Here is an 18,398-nt window from a genome sequence, read left to right as displayed (position 1 = left end):
TTTAAATTTTATATAGTCAAGTGTACACACTTTCCCCCCTCCTGGGTTTCCTGCCTTGCTTAGGAAGACCTCTTTTACCCTAGTTATATAACTATTCCCCTAATTTTTCTTCTAAAGTTTTTGTATTATCCTTCTTTAACCTATGTGGATTTTTTTTTTTACATAATACAGGCCAATTTTATTTCCTTCCAAATGGACAGCCAATAATGCCAGCACCATTTAAGTAAATGATACTTTCCTACTGAATAGACAAAAAATCTATTACTAAGCTGTTGCCTATTCCTATCCCACAATATTATTTTCTTTTTAATTTTTTTAAAAATCATAGTTTTGATTCAGCATCTTGAAGTAAGTTTTAATACCCATTAAGGCATGTTTCACCCTCCCATGTTTTATACATACATACACACACACACAGAGTTTTAAAAACTATTCTTGGACACTTCATTTTCCGTATGAACCTTCTGATATTTTAACTAATTTCCCTTTAAAAAAATAGGAATTCCATTAATTTTATATATGAGTTTTAGTAAGATTGCATTTTAATGGAATTGTTTTAATATCCCCAAATTTTAGACCCTGTTAATAAAACGTTTTATTAATCTTGCACTTTGTTAAGTGTATTCTTAAGTATTTTTATAGTTTTGTCCTTAAAGTCAAAATGAGATATAATGCCCATTTCCAACTAGCTATTGCCAGTGTAGAAAATGCTTTTAATTCTTCTACATAAACTTTGTATGCAGCCAGCCCCTCACACTCTTGTCACAAATTCAAGTATTTATTTTCCTATATCCTCATCAGTTTTCAAAATGTACAATTGTATATAATCCATAAATAGATATTTCTTCTCAAATGTTTACCCCTTTTCATTTTTTCATCTCACTGCATTAGGTAAGATCTCTAAAGCAATGCTGAACAATAGTAGCGATAGAACGTATCCTTGTCTTGGGTGCCTGGGTGGCTCAGTTGGTTAAACGTCTGACTCTTGATTTCAGCTCAGGTCATGATTTCACTGTTTGTGAGATCACGCCCCATGTTGAGCTCTGTACTGACAGCACAGAGCCTGCTTGGCATTTTCTCTCTCCCTCTCTCTCTGCCCCTCCCCTGCTCTCAAAATAAATAAACGTTTAAAAAAAAAAAAAAAAGTATCCTTGTTTTGTTCTCAACATGCTGCTGAATGCTTCCACATTTCAACATGTAGTATGAAATTTGCCACTGCTGCTGATAAAATCTTTATCATCTTTCTTCTTCTTCCTATTTCACTAAGCCATGTAGTTCTTATCCAGAACAGCTACTGAATTTTGTCAAATGACTTGTTGGCATTGATGCTCTTCTTTAAACCACTTATGTAATGAATTATAATGACAGATTTCCATATATTGAACTAGCTTTGTCAGATTGTATCTTCTCTTGAATTTGATTTGCTAATATTTAGGACAAAGCTATATTCCTAAGTGAGACATCTATGGTTTCTTGTACTGTCTTATCAAGTTCTTGCTAAAGGAGAAACTGGAACCAAGAAACTATGTATGTATGTGTGTGTGTGTGTGTGTGTGTGTGTGTATTACATATCAACGGCTGTACATAATAATGTGTACAACTTAATGAGTTTGGGGGTAAGTATACATTTCTGAAACCATTATCACAATCTATGCCATAAACTTACCCATCACCTCCAAAAGTTTCCTTCCACCCTCTTTTTATTTTTTAATTTTCTTTATTTTATTTAATTTATTATTTTTATTTGTTACTTTTACTTTTTGTGGTAAAAACACCTATCATAAGATCTACCCTCTAGGGGAGCCTGGGTGGCCCAGGTGGTTGAGCATCTGACTCTTGATTTCAGCTCAGGTCATGGTCCCAGAATCCTGGGATCAAGCCCAGCGCTGGGCTCCACACAGAGCTTGGGGCCTGCTTGAGATATTCTCTCTCTCTCTCTCTCTCTCTCTCTCTCTCTCTCTCTCTCCCTTCTCTACAGAGGTGCAAGAATCTTTTTTTTAATATGAAATTTATTGTCAAATTAGTTTCCATACAACACCCAGTGCTCCTCCCAACAGGTGCCCTCCTTAATGCCCATCACCCACTTTCCCCTCCCTCCCACCCCCTATCAACCCTCAGTTTATTCTCAGTTTTTAAGAGTCTCTTATGGTTTGCCTCATTCCCTCTCTGTAACTTTTTTCCCCCTCCCCCTCCCCCATGGTCTTCTGTTAAGTTTCTCAGGATCCACGTAAGAGTGAAAACATATGGTATCTGTCTTTCTCTGTATGGCTTATTTCACTTAGCATAACACTCTCCAGTTCCATCCACCTTGCTACAAAGGGCCATATTTCATTCTTATTGCCAAGTAGTATTCCATTGTATATATAAACCACAACTTCTTTAGCCATTCATCAGTGGATGGACATGTAGGCTCTTTCCATAATTTGGCTATTGTTGAAAGTGCTGCTATAAACATTGGGGTACAAGTGCCCCTATGCATCAGCACTCCTGTATCCCTAGGGTAAATTCCTAGCAGTGCCATTGCTGGGTCATAGGGTAGATCTATTTTTAATTTTTTGAGGAACCTCCACACTGTTTTCCAGAGCGGCTGCACTAGTTTGCATTCCTACCAACAGTGCAAGAGGGTTCCCGTTTCTAATGGAGATTTTTTAAATGCTTGTTGTTGTTAAGACAAAGAATGGAACATGTTTAAATGTTGACAGAAAGGATCCAATGGAGGAGTTGAAGATAAAAGAGAAAGGATAATTGACAGTGTAATGTCAGAGAACGTGAAACAGATCCAGAGAATAAATAGGATTAGAAGAGGGACACCTGAATTTTGATCAAATAGAAGAGACTCAGATCACTTAGATTTCGAAGTTCAGTGGCTGAAATTAAGGGAGTTTCCATATGATGGCTTCTATTTTTTCTATAGTAACACTAATTATGCTAAAAGATATTTTCATTTATTTATTTATGGATTTATACATAACTATTTCAAAGTGCAGGGGTGCCTGGGTGGCTCAGTCAGTTAAGTGTCTGACTCTCGATTTCAGCTGAGGTCATGGTCTCCCGTCCTGAGATTGAGCCCTACATCAGACTCCATGCTATAGGCTGAACATGAAGCCTGCTGGAGATTCTCTTTCCCTCTCCCTCTCCTCTGCTTGTGCTCTCTCCAAAAAAAAAAAAGAAAAAAAAAATTAAATATAAGTGTAAATGTTGCCAGAAATTGAGATTTCTCAGCAAGTTATACATACATCTTTTTTTTTTTAAACAAAGTTCTACAAGCACTTATAAACAAAAATTTCACTTCCCGCTTCCAGCACTCAATTTCACAAGGCAACAAAAGTCCATGAAGCCTTAAAACAAACAAAATCAGACACAAAATGTTGCTGCCATAGAAAACGATGAATTAAGCAAAAAATTTTATTTCCAAGCTCATCAAAGATAATTACAAACACAAATCAAGTATCCTTTTAAAAGTGTCCCAAATTAAATCAAAGGCACATCATCAAAGTAAAACCTACTTGTGACAGTAAGAATTCATTTAGGCTGTAATATTTTCACATTATTTTGTTTTTAATCATTTGCAATGTTCTGAAGATCACATTTAAACATTTTTTTTAAAGACCTAATGTAGTTTTGTTTTGTTTTTTTAAATACAACCACAACTATAAAATAGAGGAACTTAAGAAGACAAAGACCAAATCTGGTTCATACACAGGATGGGGCAATCTCATACACAACACAACATGAATCTTTCCAAACAAGTTTGCTAAGAAATAGCTCCCATGTTTAGTGTTACAAATAAAACAATCTTCTCATTTAGGAAAATCAAGACATCATTTGATTGATAAAGCCTATTCTTCCCCCAGTTTTATACTTGCTTGTCTTTATTTAGAAACTGTAAATTCACAAGAAAAGAACAAGTTTTGTGGTATAAAAAATCTTAGGAACAACAAATTACAAATATTCAATTTTTTAACAAACAAAAATGTTTTCCTTCCCAAAATGTAAACATCCAGTAAATGAAACAAACATAATTTCCAGGTATAGAAACACCAGTAATTCGCTTATTAAAGAGGTGTATTTGGTGGTAACATTTTTGTCCGTCTTAAATATAAAAGAACTTTACCAAAAGAATCAGGCCATTATTATTTAAAGTCTACTCTTTCACCCAGTTTCCTTATCTGAGTAGAAACTCATCAATTTCTATAGAATTTTGGCTATAGGACCAGGCCATAGGAAAGGTATGAAATATCTAAAAGTCATTTGGCTGGAGAAAAGTGTTTTCTTGAGACTTGGAGGCAGTTATTCATCACTTTGCGCTTAAAAGCATTCCTCAGTGAACTTCTTCCCTACTGGAAACAGAATTGGGTAGGTTTTCACTTTAGTAAGATTTATACATAAAATTAACTAGTCATCATTTCAGGTCACTTTAGTGTTCTCAAAGTACAAAGTAACAATATAAAAAACATCCAAGCCACACCATTGAATGAGTAACATCCATTAAAGTGCTTTATAAAAAGGAAAATGCTATGCCAGCATAAGACTATTATTTTAATACCATAAATGTGAACATTTTCCATCAAGAGGTACAATAGTATCCGATAATATGATTACTTCCTTCTTGTTAATATGAATAATTTCCTTTTGCAAATATATGAAAAAAGGCCTAAGATGATTACTCACTGTATGAAAACCCCTCAGAACACATAATTTGAAATGTGTTGGCCCCAAAAGACTCTAGTAATCTATACCTTGACCTCTTCCAAAAAAAGGAAAAAAAAACAAGTGAAAATGTGAATGAAACCCCATACAACACATTAGAACCTATGAAATTTCTAATATGCCACCAAAGAGGTGTTTTCATTTCAGTAATCAATTTTTAAAGTTCTTTTAATTCTACCCACACTTTTCCCTAATAGCTACATTTCTTCTTCCATTAAAACAGATCTATTGTGAAAGCCTCCAGGAAAGAAATCACAGCTGGTGGTAGGAACAAGACTCCACTGCGGAGTCCTTAGTCCCCAGAGCAGCAAGTCAGCTGATAGCACCGAGCAGCAAATCACAACTCTGGGATGGTGTCAGGACAGAGACGGTGGGATTAAGGTCATGAAATTACTATCAGCCAACTCGGTTAAAGAGCTCAAGTATAGAAGGATATTAACATCTCAGGAGTTAGTACCAAAGAGGATTGAGACTCTCTTAATGAGATGTATTCCACAGGCAGCCACCTAGACTCACCTTCAGGGAAAGTTGTGCATTTTGCTATTCTTACTTTAATTCCCCCAACAATAGTAGATATTGAAAACTCTGTTGCTCAAGCCCTTGGGGAGCCCTGGGATAATGCCACAGCCCCTAGACAGCATGGTGGTGTATCATTACTCACCAGCCTTTAGAATAAAGCACAGGATCTGGGCTCCCGGAAGGGGTTGCTTCCAGCTGGAACACCTACAAGCAGGGCGTCCTTGCAGGCATTCTGCATGCAGTACTGTTGAAGCTCTGCAGCTGCCTGCGAGACCTGAAACAAAGGGACCACAGCTTGACATGCTGCTCACAGCCAGAGCCATCTGACAGCCATTTGATAGTCTGAGAAATGATCCCACAACTTGATAAAGGCCACACATCCTGTGATCTCCACAAGTCTCTTTTTTGATGAAAGTTCTAATACCTGAACTCGAAAGGGAAATGTTACCATTTCTATGATTTAGGGTTGCTTCTTCAATAAAGATAAAGCTGCATCTTTGATCCATTTAGAATCCTAGTTTTGAGACTGAGTTTGAGTTTTGGTAAAGAAAATAGCTCATTCTAGCACATCTGTTACAAATTTTCACTTATATAAAAAAGCATGCATTGATATATTCAGGTTTGCCATGTGAGCAAACTGTTTTAATGTTTACAAGGCTGGCACCTTATCCAGTCTGCCCAAAACAAGTGACAAGTTTTCTCCACCATGCTTTTGAAGCAGGATAGCTTATTGGTTATGAGCATAGCCTCTGGAACCAGACTGCCTGGACTCAAATTCAGCTCCATCACTACCTGTAGGATCTTGGGCAAATTAACTTAAATTTCTCAGTTTTTGTTTTCTCATCTGTGAAATGTATTTTGTAACAGTACCTGACTCAGTGAGTTGAGACAATTAAATGAGCTAAATGCATGTAAAACACTTAGAATAGTGCTGACACACAGTCAGCAATACATTGTGGTAGACTGCAAGAACAGTCACAATATTTTGCAGTTCCTCTCACCAAAATGTAGAGTCTGTACCCAACCCTTGAATCTGGGCTGGCCTTGTGACTTGCTTTGACCAGGAAAATGTGGCAGAAATAATGGGCAAGTTCCAAGCCTAGGCTTCAAGAGCCTTTCCAACTACTCTTGCTGTGGTTTGAACTCTAAGACCACCATCCAATGAGCCCAGGCTAGCCTACTGGAGATCGTGTGGAGAAGAATCAGTGAGCCAGCTCCCACCACCTGCCTACCAACCTCCAGACATGTAAGTGAAACCATCCTGGATCATCCAGCTACCAACCAACCCTCCATTTGATTGCAGATCCATGGAAGAGCCCAGCAAAGAGCAAGCAGCAGAACTATACAGCTGAACCCAGCTCAAACTGTAGACCTAAGAATTGTGAGTTAATAAATGTTGCTTTAAATCACTAAGTTTTAGAGAAGTTTATTAGCTTGCTTTTCCCTCAAAAGAAGTTCTGACATTTTCATGTTAATTATAATTGGAATTAATGGTTATAAAATAAGTTATTTATTCAAAAGGAATTTAGAACCAATTATGCTCATGCTTACTAACTCTATATCAGAGGGAACAGATGAACTCCACACGTGATGGGTAGGAGGAGACTACCTTCCTGGATCCCTGGAGAAATGGGACTAACTGGACCCCATCCTGCAGAACATGGTCAAAAAGTTGAGGGGATATGCAGAGAAAAATAAGAGAAAATTAAAGGGTGCAGCATTTCTCTAGCACTTTTATAGAAGAGACTCTGGAGGGGGTGGAATACAAGCCCAAACACTTAGAAGTTGTCACTGCCATTGGAGGTGGGATACCCAAAGTATATGACTTTCCTTCATTTGAGTCCATGCTTACACAGCAACTTCTGAGAGAATTCTCCAAAACAGAGAAGGGGTCCTTGGAAGGATATGGAACAGTCCAATCACTGGGAAGGGATGCCTTCCATTATATGCTAGAAAATTGATGTCCTGGTTTATTTACCAGTTAGCAAGTCTGCTCAAGAGAAGACATCTCTGGGTGTGCTGAGGGCATCCATTCATCACTGAGCCCTGAAATGAGGCAAACTAGACCTGGAATGTCGTGACTCCCAAAGGTGCTGCCTGAGAGAAGCCCACCAAACACCTGAAACCATACTACCGTGAGAACACCCCACAAATAAGCTTATTATCTGGGTGACCTTGAGCAATTGACTTGAATTCTCTCGGTCTGTTTCATCACCTATAATTATTTTTTAAATGTAGAAAGTATCTTCCCTGTCTAGTCCACAGGGTAGGCAGGCATCTGGCTCACAGGTCTCCTTTCCATCTCAGGGGCCAACATCATCTTGAACATTTTTCGACAATCCTAGTTTCAGTTCCCTGACCTCTTTTCCTCAAACAACCTTCTCCCCAGTGCCAAGTTACAGCTAAACCTGTAACTGTTCCACATCTGAAATTTTACACTTCAACATCCTACTTTCTGATCACAATCTCTCCTACCCATCCAGAATGCCGCTTCCTTTCTTCTTACTATTCAAAGGGTTTTACACGGATTTAGCTCATTTAATTGTCTCATCAACTCGCTGAGTCAGGTATTATTACAAAAATACATTTCACAGATGAGAAAACAAAGACTGAGAAATTAAGTTAACTTGCCCAAGATCCTACAGGTAGTGATGGGGCTGAATCTGAGTCCAGGCAGTCTTTGACCTCAGGGAGAACACCTCCTCCCCTTTTGCCCTCCCCATCACCAGCAGGCTGACTCAGTTCCTTCTCTAACCAGCCTAGGTTCAGCCTCTTCCTGGCTAACCCCTCAAACTCCTTGCCCTACATCCCCACCTCCATCTTTCCAGCATACTTCCCCTGATAACCCACTACTTGGATCAACTACTATTCTCCTTGAGTACTCCGAATCCCCAAGCAGGACATTCAGTCTCCAATCTCAAAGTAGCTGGGTCTTTAGAGTCATAAGGTGTCTACGGATGTGCCTGGTTGGGGAATCCTCTTCCATTCCCAGCAGCACTTTCCCCACCCTCACTCTAGTGATTCCATTAGCTCCCTCCCCTCTGCCCTGGAGGTAAACTTCACAGAGAAAATCGTCATCCTACAAGTCCTTAAGTCCGTATGTCTAGAAACATCTATCTTCATACACGTCCGGATTTTCTTTCTTCCCGTCTCAGAAGGTGTGCCTCCAATCCCATACCCCCACAGAGTGTCTCCTCTACCTCCAATGCTCCTTCTCTATTTGTTCCTCCTCAACCTAAAAATCGTTTGTTCCCTTCCCTCAACCTCGAAATAAGGCTTTTCATTTTCTAAATTAAAAAAATAAAAGTTGTTTCCTCTTTAAAACCAGATTTCTTTTTTTAAAAAAGTCTGTCTACCTGCTTCTACTACCTATGTTATTAAAACCTCTTCTGTGGTCCGTAATTCTTTACCTTGTTTTATAATCTCCACTTATGGTCTGAAATTATTTTACTTGTTGGTTAATGTGTTTATTGATGATCTTTGCCACAATTATCAGCATATTCTCAGCACCTAATACAGTGCCAAATACAGACCAAAGGCACTATGGAGGTACTTGGAATATCACAGCAGGGTGTATTCATACATTCGGACATACATTCTACATATGAACATAGGCTGAATACGTGTTCACGCATACGAACATACATACCCTCGTTGCTCAACACAATTACACAACAGATGCTTTCCAATCAACTGACTAAACACTGGCCACAGTGACTAAGATCCCAATTTTTGAAAATGCCTCTTTCCTCACTTCCTCTTGGTTCTCTCTCAGTCACATTTTGGCTGGTCCTGGGTTCCACACTCTGATTTCTTCGTTAATACACTGTTTTCACCCCCATACATTCTAATGACCTCTTTCAGCCTCTTGTTCTCTGAGCTTTGAGCTTCAAGCCCATGCGGCCCAACACATGGATATCTCCGCAGAGTCCACAAGTCCAACACTGAACTCCATATTCCCCGATCCCGCTCTCCCTCTCTGCCGTGGTGCAGGGCCGGGCCCTACACCCTGTCACCACGCCGAAAACCTGAGCCCCGTCTTCCCGCTCTCGCTCTCGTCCCATCAACCCATCAGCGAGGCCGGTCCTCGTCGCCCCGCAGGCCGGCACCAGCCCAGCCAGGCGAGCCGCGCGGCGCGGGCATCCCTGGTCTGCGCGCGCGCGCCCCGCGCCGCACCGCCTCCCACACCCCGAGTCGCCGTCTGCGCCGCCAACAGGGAGACGCCCCCAGGGCACTCGACCCCGAGGGCGCGCCCGTCTCCCCCGACCCACCAGGCCCGGCCTCCTCCCTCGGGCCCGCGTCCCCGCCGAGCCGCGGCATCTAGCCGGGGCCGGGCCGCCGTCCTCACGGCCGCCATCGCGACCGAGCCGCGGCGAGAGGCAACCGGCCTCTTCTCTCACGGCTCCCGGGCGGCGGCGGCCGCCGCAGGGAGGGAGGGAGGTCCCCGCGCCCTGACCAAAGGGCGCCGCCGCCCGCCTCACCTTGATTCTCTCCACGCCAGCCTCCAGCTTGAGCTGCTCCACCAGGCGCTGCAGGGCGTTCACGCTGGCCCCGGAAGACATGGCGGCGGCGCTGGGCTCCGAGAGCAGGCGAGCCGGGCTGCGGGAGCCGCCAGGCCCCTAGCGCGAGCGCCGCCCCGGGGCGGGGAAGCCGCTGCGCCCGCCCCACCGCCCGCTGCCCCGCCTCTCCCGGCGGTCGCCCCCCGGCTCGACCGGAGCTGCAGGTAAGCGGCAGTGTGGGGTTCCCGAATCACCTGACACTTAAATCTCTCTGCTCTCTAAACATGCAGAGTTACCCGTTCTGAGCCTGGAAGCAGAGCCGCTCTGCGGGCCCACGCGGGGCTTCTGGAGGAGCGAGCGCGACCTGAAGGGGGGTGGCAGGGCGGTGGGGACCGGGAACGCGGAGACGCACCCCTGAGAAACCGGAGCCGTGACTCCGTGTGGCTGCAGCTAAGGTGGCAGAGGAGTTGAAGTAAGCTCATGAAGGCTCCCAGGCCACGCTGAGATATTAGCTGGGAGAGACCAAGGACGGTTGGTAGGAGCCCCAGGAAACGGTAACAGGTCTGGAAGTCACCTGGTACCGTTTCACGGGAATCCCGCCAGTTGACTGGATAGGAAGTAAGGTCAGCAGGGCAAAAATCCCAGGCCCTGACATCTTTGCGGAACGTGTGGAAGAAAATTAAATTCAGCCCCACCCCGCCCCCACCCCCGTCCCGTCTCACCATTTAGTTATAACCATTGTTTCTGTTGTGCTGCATTCTTTTATTTTTTTCATTGTGTACCTGGGTTTGTTTTACAAAACTGGCATCATTCCTATGTGTAAAATACATGTTTTGTGTTAATCTTTTCACTTATTGTATCATGAATACTGCCTTTATTATTATTATACATCATTGTACAGTGGTAGATCTGTGAGCAACACGGGTTTGAACTGTGCGGTTGCACTTATTCGTGAATTGTTTTCAGTGCAGTACTGAAAAATATTTTCTCTTCCTTATGATTTCCTTAATGTTTTATTTAGCTTTGTTGGAAGAATGCAGTATATATTACATACAGCATACAAAATACGTGTGAATCAACTTTGTGTTATTGATAAGGCTACCAGTCAACAGGCTATTAGTAGTTAAGTTTGGGGGAGTCAAAAGTTATATGTGGATTTTTGCCCGCATGGGATCAGTGCCCCTACCTGCCCGCCTTTGATACAGTTGTTCAAAAGAACTGTATCAGAACCCACGTAAACTGAGTAATGCAAAAACATAATATATTGGCTTGTGTACCTGAAGAGCCCAGGCACTTTAAAGTAGTGGATTTAATTGCCCAAATAGTAGCTTTGGGACTCTCTCTCTTGGCTCTGCTTTTTCTGAGTGTTGACCTCATTTTCTTCAATGGTAAATAGACTCTATAAGAGGTGCTGTGAAGAAAGGTTCTGTGTTTTTATTGTCCCAGCCTAGCAGACTCAGGAGCAAGAGCGCCTCTTGTCTCGTTGTTCCAACAAAAACCCCATACTGGATCTCATCAACCTTATGCAGTCATGTGCCCACCCTGAACCAGTTATTATTTGAAAGCAAGCACTGTGTAGTCAGAATGCTCAGATTAGCTGTGCCTGGCCAGGAGGAGGAGGAGAGATGCACCACCCGACTTCCCCATTTAGGACTGAGCCACTCATTCCCCCAGCCGCTGGGAGTAGCCACAGCTGATGCCTCAGCTAAGTCCCTCTCTGGGAACTGCCCTTAGCTGAGAACCATCCCTCCCAGTGTCAGCTCTCATCCACATTGACATGGGATGTATAAAACCCGAACCCCAACCCCATTGCCTCAAGTTGGAACAACACTGAAAGATGATCCACAGCTCCTTGCTGGGATCATCTGAGGCCTTTATGGCAACTACTTCACAGTTCAATTCCTCCCTTTGCCCAATCCCCACTCCCTAAACTTTCCCACAGGTGTTGATTTTCACATTCTCCAGTAAACTTTCTGCATGAATATCTCCATCTTAGAGTCTATTTCTCTGAAAAACCCAAGCTAAGATACCCAGACTACATGAACTGAGAGCGGTAGGGGAAGAGTGGTTGCTCAAAGAAAAAACAGGGTGCTGATACCAGAAGGGGGCCAGGAACAGTGAGAAAAGAGATACCCTACATCCATTATTTTTAATGAGTGCATGGTGTTCCATTGTACAACTGGATCATAATTTACCTACTGCCCTATTAACACTATGATGACCACCTTAAACATACAGCTTTGTGCATGTTTATTTTTTTTTGGTTGCGTTCCTAAAAGTAAAATTGGTGGATTAAGAATATAAACAGTTTCTTAAACTTTTCCCTCCTGTATCCTCCAGAAAGTGGTAGTATGTGCTATTCCCACCAGAAGACTGCTTATTTCTCTGCACGGGCGCAATTCTACATTGTGGTTCTTTATCTTTATCAACCTAATAGATTGGTATGGCATCTCAAATCTTTTAAATATCTTGAGTGTTGAGACTGAACATTTCTTTGTGTGTGTGTGAACTATGTGTTTAGTTTTTCGGGTGTTAAAGTTTTTCTTATGATGAGCAGATTTGCAAATTTTGAAGCCCTCTCTAGTGACAAGTTCCCTCACCACAAAGAACTTAAAATACATGCTAGTCAAAAGATGAAAATACATGTTAAAAACATTACTAGATTGGTGAGCAATACAGAATAGAATGGTCATGGGTCGGGGCGCCTGGGTGGCTCAGTCGGTTAGGTGTCCGACTTCAGCTCAGGTCATGATCTTGCTGTTCGTGAGTTCAAGCCCCGCGTCGGGCTCTGTGATGACAGCTCAGAGCCTGGAGCCTGTTTCAGATTCTGTGTCTCCCTCTCTCTCTCTGACCCTCCCCCGTTCATGCTCTGTCTCTCTCTGTCTCAAAAATAAATAAATGTTAAAAAAAAAAAATTAAAAAAAAAAAAAAAGAATGGTCATGGGTCAAAAAGATGTGGCAAAGAACTCAGAGCAAAGGTATAGACCAGAAGGATTAGAGAAAACTCCTCATAAATGGCAGGACCTAGACTTTGAAAATATGTGTCCTGCACAGGGCACAGGGGAAGGGGAAAGCATTTCAACAATGGGAGAGCAGGCCATGTACAAATGGAATGAATGAACGAATGAATGAATGAATGAAGGCTCTAGGCGGTAATAGAAGATACACAGCTGTTAAGATTCAAAGTCATAGAAAACCTCAAAAGAAACAAAAGTTTGTGGCAAACAGTGGGATAGCCACAGGGTAATAACACATTTTAGAAGTATTAATCCAGGATGAGGATACAAAATGAACTGAAGTTGAGGAAACAAAATGACTTCAATAATGGCTTTTTGTTTTGTCTTTTTGGTGGAGAAAGTGGCTGGGATGAGGCCTTAGACAGGACTATGAAGGAAGGATGGAGAACAAATTCAAAAGACTAAATCAGGAGTACTGTGTGGTGCTTATAAAATGCAAAGGAAAGGGAGGAAAGGGTTCTGAAGCAGAGTGGGCTAGAATTGGTGCCTGTAACAGATGTCAGGAAACAGGCCTAGGTTTGAAGAGAGGAGTAAAAAAGATGAGTTTGGTTTAGGAGAAGCCAAGTCTTCAGCTGTAATGCTACATGCCTCTAGGCTGTTGGAAATGTTGTGGCAAGATGTTGATGTGGGAGACGTCTCACAATGAAAGCTGAAGCAGTGAGATTATCTCTAATTAGAAAAGGCAGCTTTGGGGCTGCCCACACTGAGGGGACACATAGTACTTGTGTACCAGCCATAGGTAGATGTGTCCGACCTCCTTCCTTCATGCTATATACACCCACCATCTCTGCCCACCTCGGTATGACTGATTGTGCTACTCTTGGAGAGTGGTCGAATGTAGAAAGAAACACCAAAGTTTTAGCATACAGCCTCCCACAGTGATCCACAGACAAGCAAGCTTGGTGCCATTTGTAATTGAGGAGGGCAGACCATCTGTGTTTTGCTTTGTACTTTACCAAAATGTCTTCTCATCCATTATTTTCGCATCATGGAACTTCAGAGTGAAGAGACTCAGATAATGTAGTCCATCCCAATTATATTTATTTATTTTTTAATGTTTATTTATTTTTGAGAGAGTGCGCGTGTGGCCAGCACAAGCCAGGCAGGGGCAGAGAGAGAGAGGGAGGCAGGGTATTGGAAGTGGGCTCCTCGCTGACAGCAGAGAGCCCAATGCAGGGCTCGAATCATGACCTGAGCAGAAGTCAGACGCTTAACTGACTGAGCCTCTCAGGCCCCTCATCCCAATTTTAGAGGTGAGGAAAACTAACAGCCACTAAGGAAAGTAACTTAACTAGTATCTCACAAAGTGGGAGTAGAGAAGATAACTTTCATTTCAGCTTTCAAGAGAAGTCACTGCTCATCTGGAGGAGTAGAATCTGTTCCCACAGATGTAGTTATTTCTAGAGCTGTGAAAGGAGCTGAGGCCTGGGGACAAAGAATCCTTTCCCTCAGCTGAAATGAACAGATCACCAGTATATTATTTTAATTTTTTTAAGTGTTTGTTTATCTTTTGAGAGAGAGAGAGCATGCAAGCAGGGGAGGGACAGAGAGAGAAGGAGACACACAATATGAAGCATGCTCCTGCACAGAGCTTAACGCAGGGCTCGAACTCACAAACTGTGAGACTGTGACCTAAGCCGAAGTTGGACATCTAACCAAATGAGCCACTCAGGCACACCACCAATGTATTATTTTAAAGAATTTGTTACACATTTTTTTCTTGGTTAAAATAAGAATGTATAATACAAATCAAAACCACAATGAGATACCACCTCCCATCTGTCAGAATGGCTAAAATTAACACAGGAAACAACAGATGTTGGCAAGGATGTGGAGAAAGCGGAACCCTCTTACACTATTGGTGGGAATGCAAACTGGTGCAGCCACTCTGAAAAACAGTATGGAGTTTCCTCAAAAAGTTAAAAATAGACTTACCCTACAACCCAGCAGTTGCACTAAGTATTTACCCAAAGGATACAAAAATAGTGATTCAAAGGGGCACATGCACCCCAATGTTTATAGCAGCATTATCAACAATAGGCAAATTATGGAAAAAGCCCAGATGTCCATCAACTGATGAATGGATAAAGATGTGGTGAGTGTATACACACACACACACACACACACACACACACACACACACACACATATATACATACACAATGGAATATTAGTCAGCCGTGAAAAATAATGAAATCTTGCCATTTGCAATGCCGTGGATGGAGCTAGAGTGTATTATGCTAAGCAAAATAAGTCAGGGAAAGACAAATACCATATGATTGCACTCATGTGGAATTTAAGAAAAAACAAATGGATATAAGGAAGGGAAGAAAATAAAAAAAGAGGGAGGGAAGCAAACCATAAGAAACTTTTAATTATGGAGAACAAATAGGGTTGGTGGAGGGACATGGGTGGGAGACAGGCTAAATGGGTGACGGGGATTAAGACACCTGTTGTGATGAGCACTGGGTGTTATATGTAAGTGACGCATCACTAAACTCTACACCTGAAACCAATTTTACCATATATGGTAACAACTTAGAATTTAGTTGAAAACTTGAAATAAAATAAGAACTTAAAAATTTCTACTGTTTCTAAGAATCTCAGTACTTTTTAGAAGTGTCAGTGTTCTGGGGCTCCTGGGTTGGTTAAGTGTCCAACTCTTAGCCAGTTGGTTAACTGTCCAACTCTTGATTTCAGCTCAGGTCAAGTTGGGCTCTGCACAGACACCATGGAGCCTGCTTGTGATTCTCTCTCTCCCTCTCTTTATGCCCCTCTCCTGCTTGCACTCACTCTCTCTCTCAAAATAAATAAACATTTTTTTTTTAAAGTGTCCTTGTAGAGGCAAATGTTTTGTTTCCCTTTTATGATCTACACAATTCTTCACCCTCTGACATGTGTTTTGTCACTTTTTTTTTTTTTTTTTTACTAACAGTGGGTTATTTTTCCAGAAAAGGGGCTTCAAATAACTCTTCTTCATAAAAATAATGATATAATGGGAAGGTATGTCTTTCTGCCAATGTTATGTCAAAATGACAATACTATATACCTTCGGTTTTCTAAAATAATTTAAAAGAAACAGGAAAACACATCAACAACTGTATTTCGTATGACATAGTGTAACGTACCATAAAAGTTATTTCACTTCCTTATACCCATTGCATTATTTTTAGAACTTAGAATCATGAATCAGGAGCTAAACATTCACCAGCAGGTTTGTAGATTCAGCTTCTCCCAAGAGATTTTCACAGGCATTTTTGAGACTTCAGGAGGCAGTGGAACTTAAGGGTACTTGTCCTTTTGAACAGACATTCCAAGCATGCCTCTGTATCTCATTGATAGTGTCCCTGTAGTAAAGGTAGGCCTTAAACCAGCAAGTAGCTGATCACTGTTTGTTGTCTCTGAAAGTTTGATTTTCTTTGAGTTGTCCTCTCAGCTGATTCACCCTCTATTCCAAAGGCAACAGGGGCAGGTAGCTGCCTCTAAAATCTACAGTTCCAACCCTGAGGAGCACTTTTTCACTCTAGCACAGTACCTTGCCCAAGGTAAGGGATTCAGATACCCATTAAAGGAATAAAGACACAAGGGGTTTGTAGTCATCACTAAATACTCTCCTATTAACATAGATTTTGACAAATGAAAATGACTTCCCTGTTTCCTCTAAAGGCAAGAAAAAACTCATTTATTGAACACTTAATATATGCCAGCACTTTATCCCTATCTTGTTTAATTCTCACAAGAGTCGTGTGAAGTAGTTAGTAACCCTAGTATTAAAAATAAGAAAATGAAGTTGGGAGCTTACCCTGCCCAAAGTCAAGCTACTGGTCAGTTGCAGAGCCAGAAAACAAATCTTGGTCTATCCAGCTACAAAGCCTGAGCCCTGCTACTGCATCTGGCTCACTCTTCCTGAGGTTATAAAAGAACTGCCAAATGAGAGGGAGTTTCTCTATCCCCTAATGACACCCAAGGGGAGTCTGTAAAAAAAAACCCTAAGTCACTGACTTAAGACCATGTGATCCATTCCATACATAATTGTCAAAGATACTCTGAATCCTTTAAGTCCTAAGAATCTGATAAAAGTTTACAACTAATTATGTACCCTTTTTAAAATACCCGTAACATTTCTCAATTGCAGGCAATCTAATCTATGTCAGACCCTAAACCTGTATGAATTTGCAGGCTTATAGTATTTTAAATCCTAATTATCTAAAAGATCCCCTCATTTCACAGATGAGGAAACCAGAAAGGTTAAATAATTTAACAAATTTTATTTAGTTATTAGGTTCTAGATTTTGCCTTTCCCATACTTAAATATGAAGAGTATCACATTTTGGAAATAAAATACACTTTATCCATACACTAGTTTGTGTCAGTACTGATATTTACCTCCCTCAAATGTACAATTACAACTGAACAGAGATCATGTCTAATTTAATGTCTTAAAGCTATATCTATTTTAATAATGTCTAATAAAAACCATTTCTCTTTACTTTCCACAAAACCTTCAGTTTAGGGCCAGCAGACTGGTTCATAATACTTACTTGAATGTTAGCTTAGCTTAGCAATGGCTTCCTTCCACTCAAGCAAAATATCTCCAAGGTTTGGGTGTTAAAAGGTTTACTGCACTGTCCAAAAGGGAAAAAAAAAAAAATCTCAAAGTAAATGAATTATGATTTTCTAAACATAAACTCAATAGTACTAAAATACTTGTTAATTCTCTCAACTATTTTTTCATGTGACACTTAAAAATCCTACCTAACAATCATAGTTTTTAAGATAATACACATGGTACCTACCTAACAGATGTGCTCTGAAACAGCACCTTATGATTGGTAGAACTTGGAGAATTCATAAAGAAATAAGACCACTGAGGAAAGGGTTAGTAGTGGAATCTGTTATGAAGATATTTGACATGAATATAATCCTAAGAATAATTTTAGCACAGACCTCAAAAGTATATGAAGTGATAGCAATGAATAGCTATGCACTATAGACACGTAAACGTCCATCAAAAAGGAATGGTTATAGCCTTAAAATGAAGCATAAGGAAAAATTTCTAACTACTGAGGTGGGATCCTCTACCCAGGATTCTTCTCCAGATGGTTTTAAAATTCAGAAGCTTTTGTGGGTTTTTTGGTGGGGGGTGGGCAGAGTATGGAGACAATAAAGATATCCAGAGTACTTGAATAACTCTTGTAAAACAACTAATGGCTTTCTTCACTTTAGGATTTTGAAGCATAGTTCTTTTGTTGAGAGAGGAAAAGAGAAAAATCACAGTCCTTCTGTTAAGGAGAGTCCATTTATCTTCACCCATGCAATGATCCTGATTCCAAAAGAGCAACCAAACTTTTACCATGTGAGCAGGCTGGTGGGGGCAATTCCAGAAATAGTTTTCTAGAAAGCCATGGAAAATACAACAGTCTAGCAGGTATGCAAAATAATATCCAGGGGCGCCTGGGTGGGTCAGACAGTTAAGCGTCCCTTCGGCTCAGGTTCTCACAGTTCTTGAGCTCAAGCCCTGCATCAGGTTCTGTGCTGACAGCTCGGAGCCTGGAGCCTGGAGCCTGTCTCAGATTCTGTCTCCCTCTCTGCCCTTCCCCCACTCACACGGTGTCTCTCTCTCTCTCAAAAACAAATAAGCATTAAAAAATAA

The 18,398-nt window shown here is 41.3% G+C and overlaps 1 protein-coding gene and 1 long non-coding RNA gene across 2 annotated transcripts in view; one reads left to right on the top strand and one right to left on the bottom strand.

The window, feature by feature from the left end:
* Nucleotides 1-3,391: 3,391 nt before the first annotated feature.
* Nucleotides 3,392-9,841, bottom strand: GNG10 (G protein subunit gamma 10). Its single transcript, XM_019454210.2, has 3 exons — nucleotides 9,711-9,841; nucleotides 5,372-5,503; nucleotides 3,392-4,340 (listed from the first exon to the last, which is right to left on the bottom strand). The coding sequence occupies exons 1-2, from the start codon at nucleotides 9,789-9,791 to the stop codon at nucleotides 5,378-5,380; spliced, it is 207 nt and encodes a 68-aa protein (XP_019309755.1). The 5' UTR covers nucleotides 9,792-9,841; the 3' UTR covers nucleotides 3,392-4,340; nucleotides 5,372-5,377.
* Nucleotides 9,839-18,398, top strand: part of LOC128778629 (uncharacterized) — a 54,760-nt gene continuing 46,200 nt past the window's right edge. Inside the window, exon 1 of the long non-coding RNA XR_008424306.1 lies at nucleotides 9,839-9,952. This is a non-coding gene — a long non-coding RNA (uncharacterized LOC128778629). The remainder of the gene's footprint in view (nucleotides 9,953-18,398) is intronic.

The sequence above is a fragment of the Panthera pardus genome, unplaced genomic scaffold, assembly GCF_024362965.1.
Source record: "Panthera pardus isolate Hobbes unplaced genomic scaffold, ASM2436296v1 HiC_scaffold_20, whole genome shotgun sequence".
Taxonomy (NCBI): domain Eukaryota; kingdom Metazoa; phylum Chordata; class Mammalia; order Carnivora; family Felidae; genus Panthera; species Panthera pardus.
This window is presented reverse-complemented; position numbering and strand designations above follow the sequence as displayed.

Coding starts and splice junctions, on each gene's coding strand:
- GNG10 (XM_019454210.2), bottom strand. CDS start 9,791: ATGTCTTCCGGGGCCAGCGTGAACGCCCTGCAGCGCCTGGTGGAGCAG. Junction 5,504..9,710: donor CTGGCGTGGAGAGAATCAAG/GTGAGGCGGGCG, acceptor CCTTTGTTTCAG/GTCTCGCAGGCAGCTGCAGA.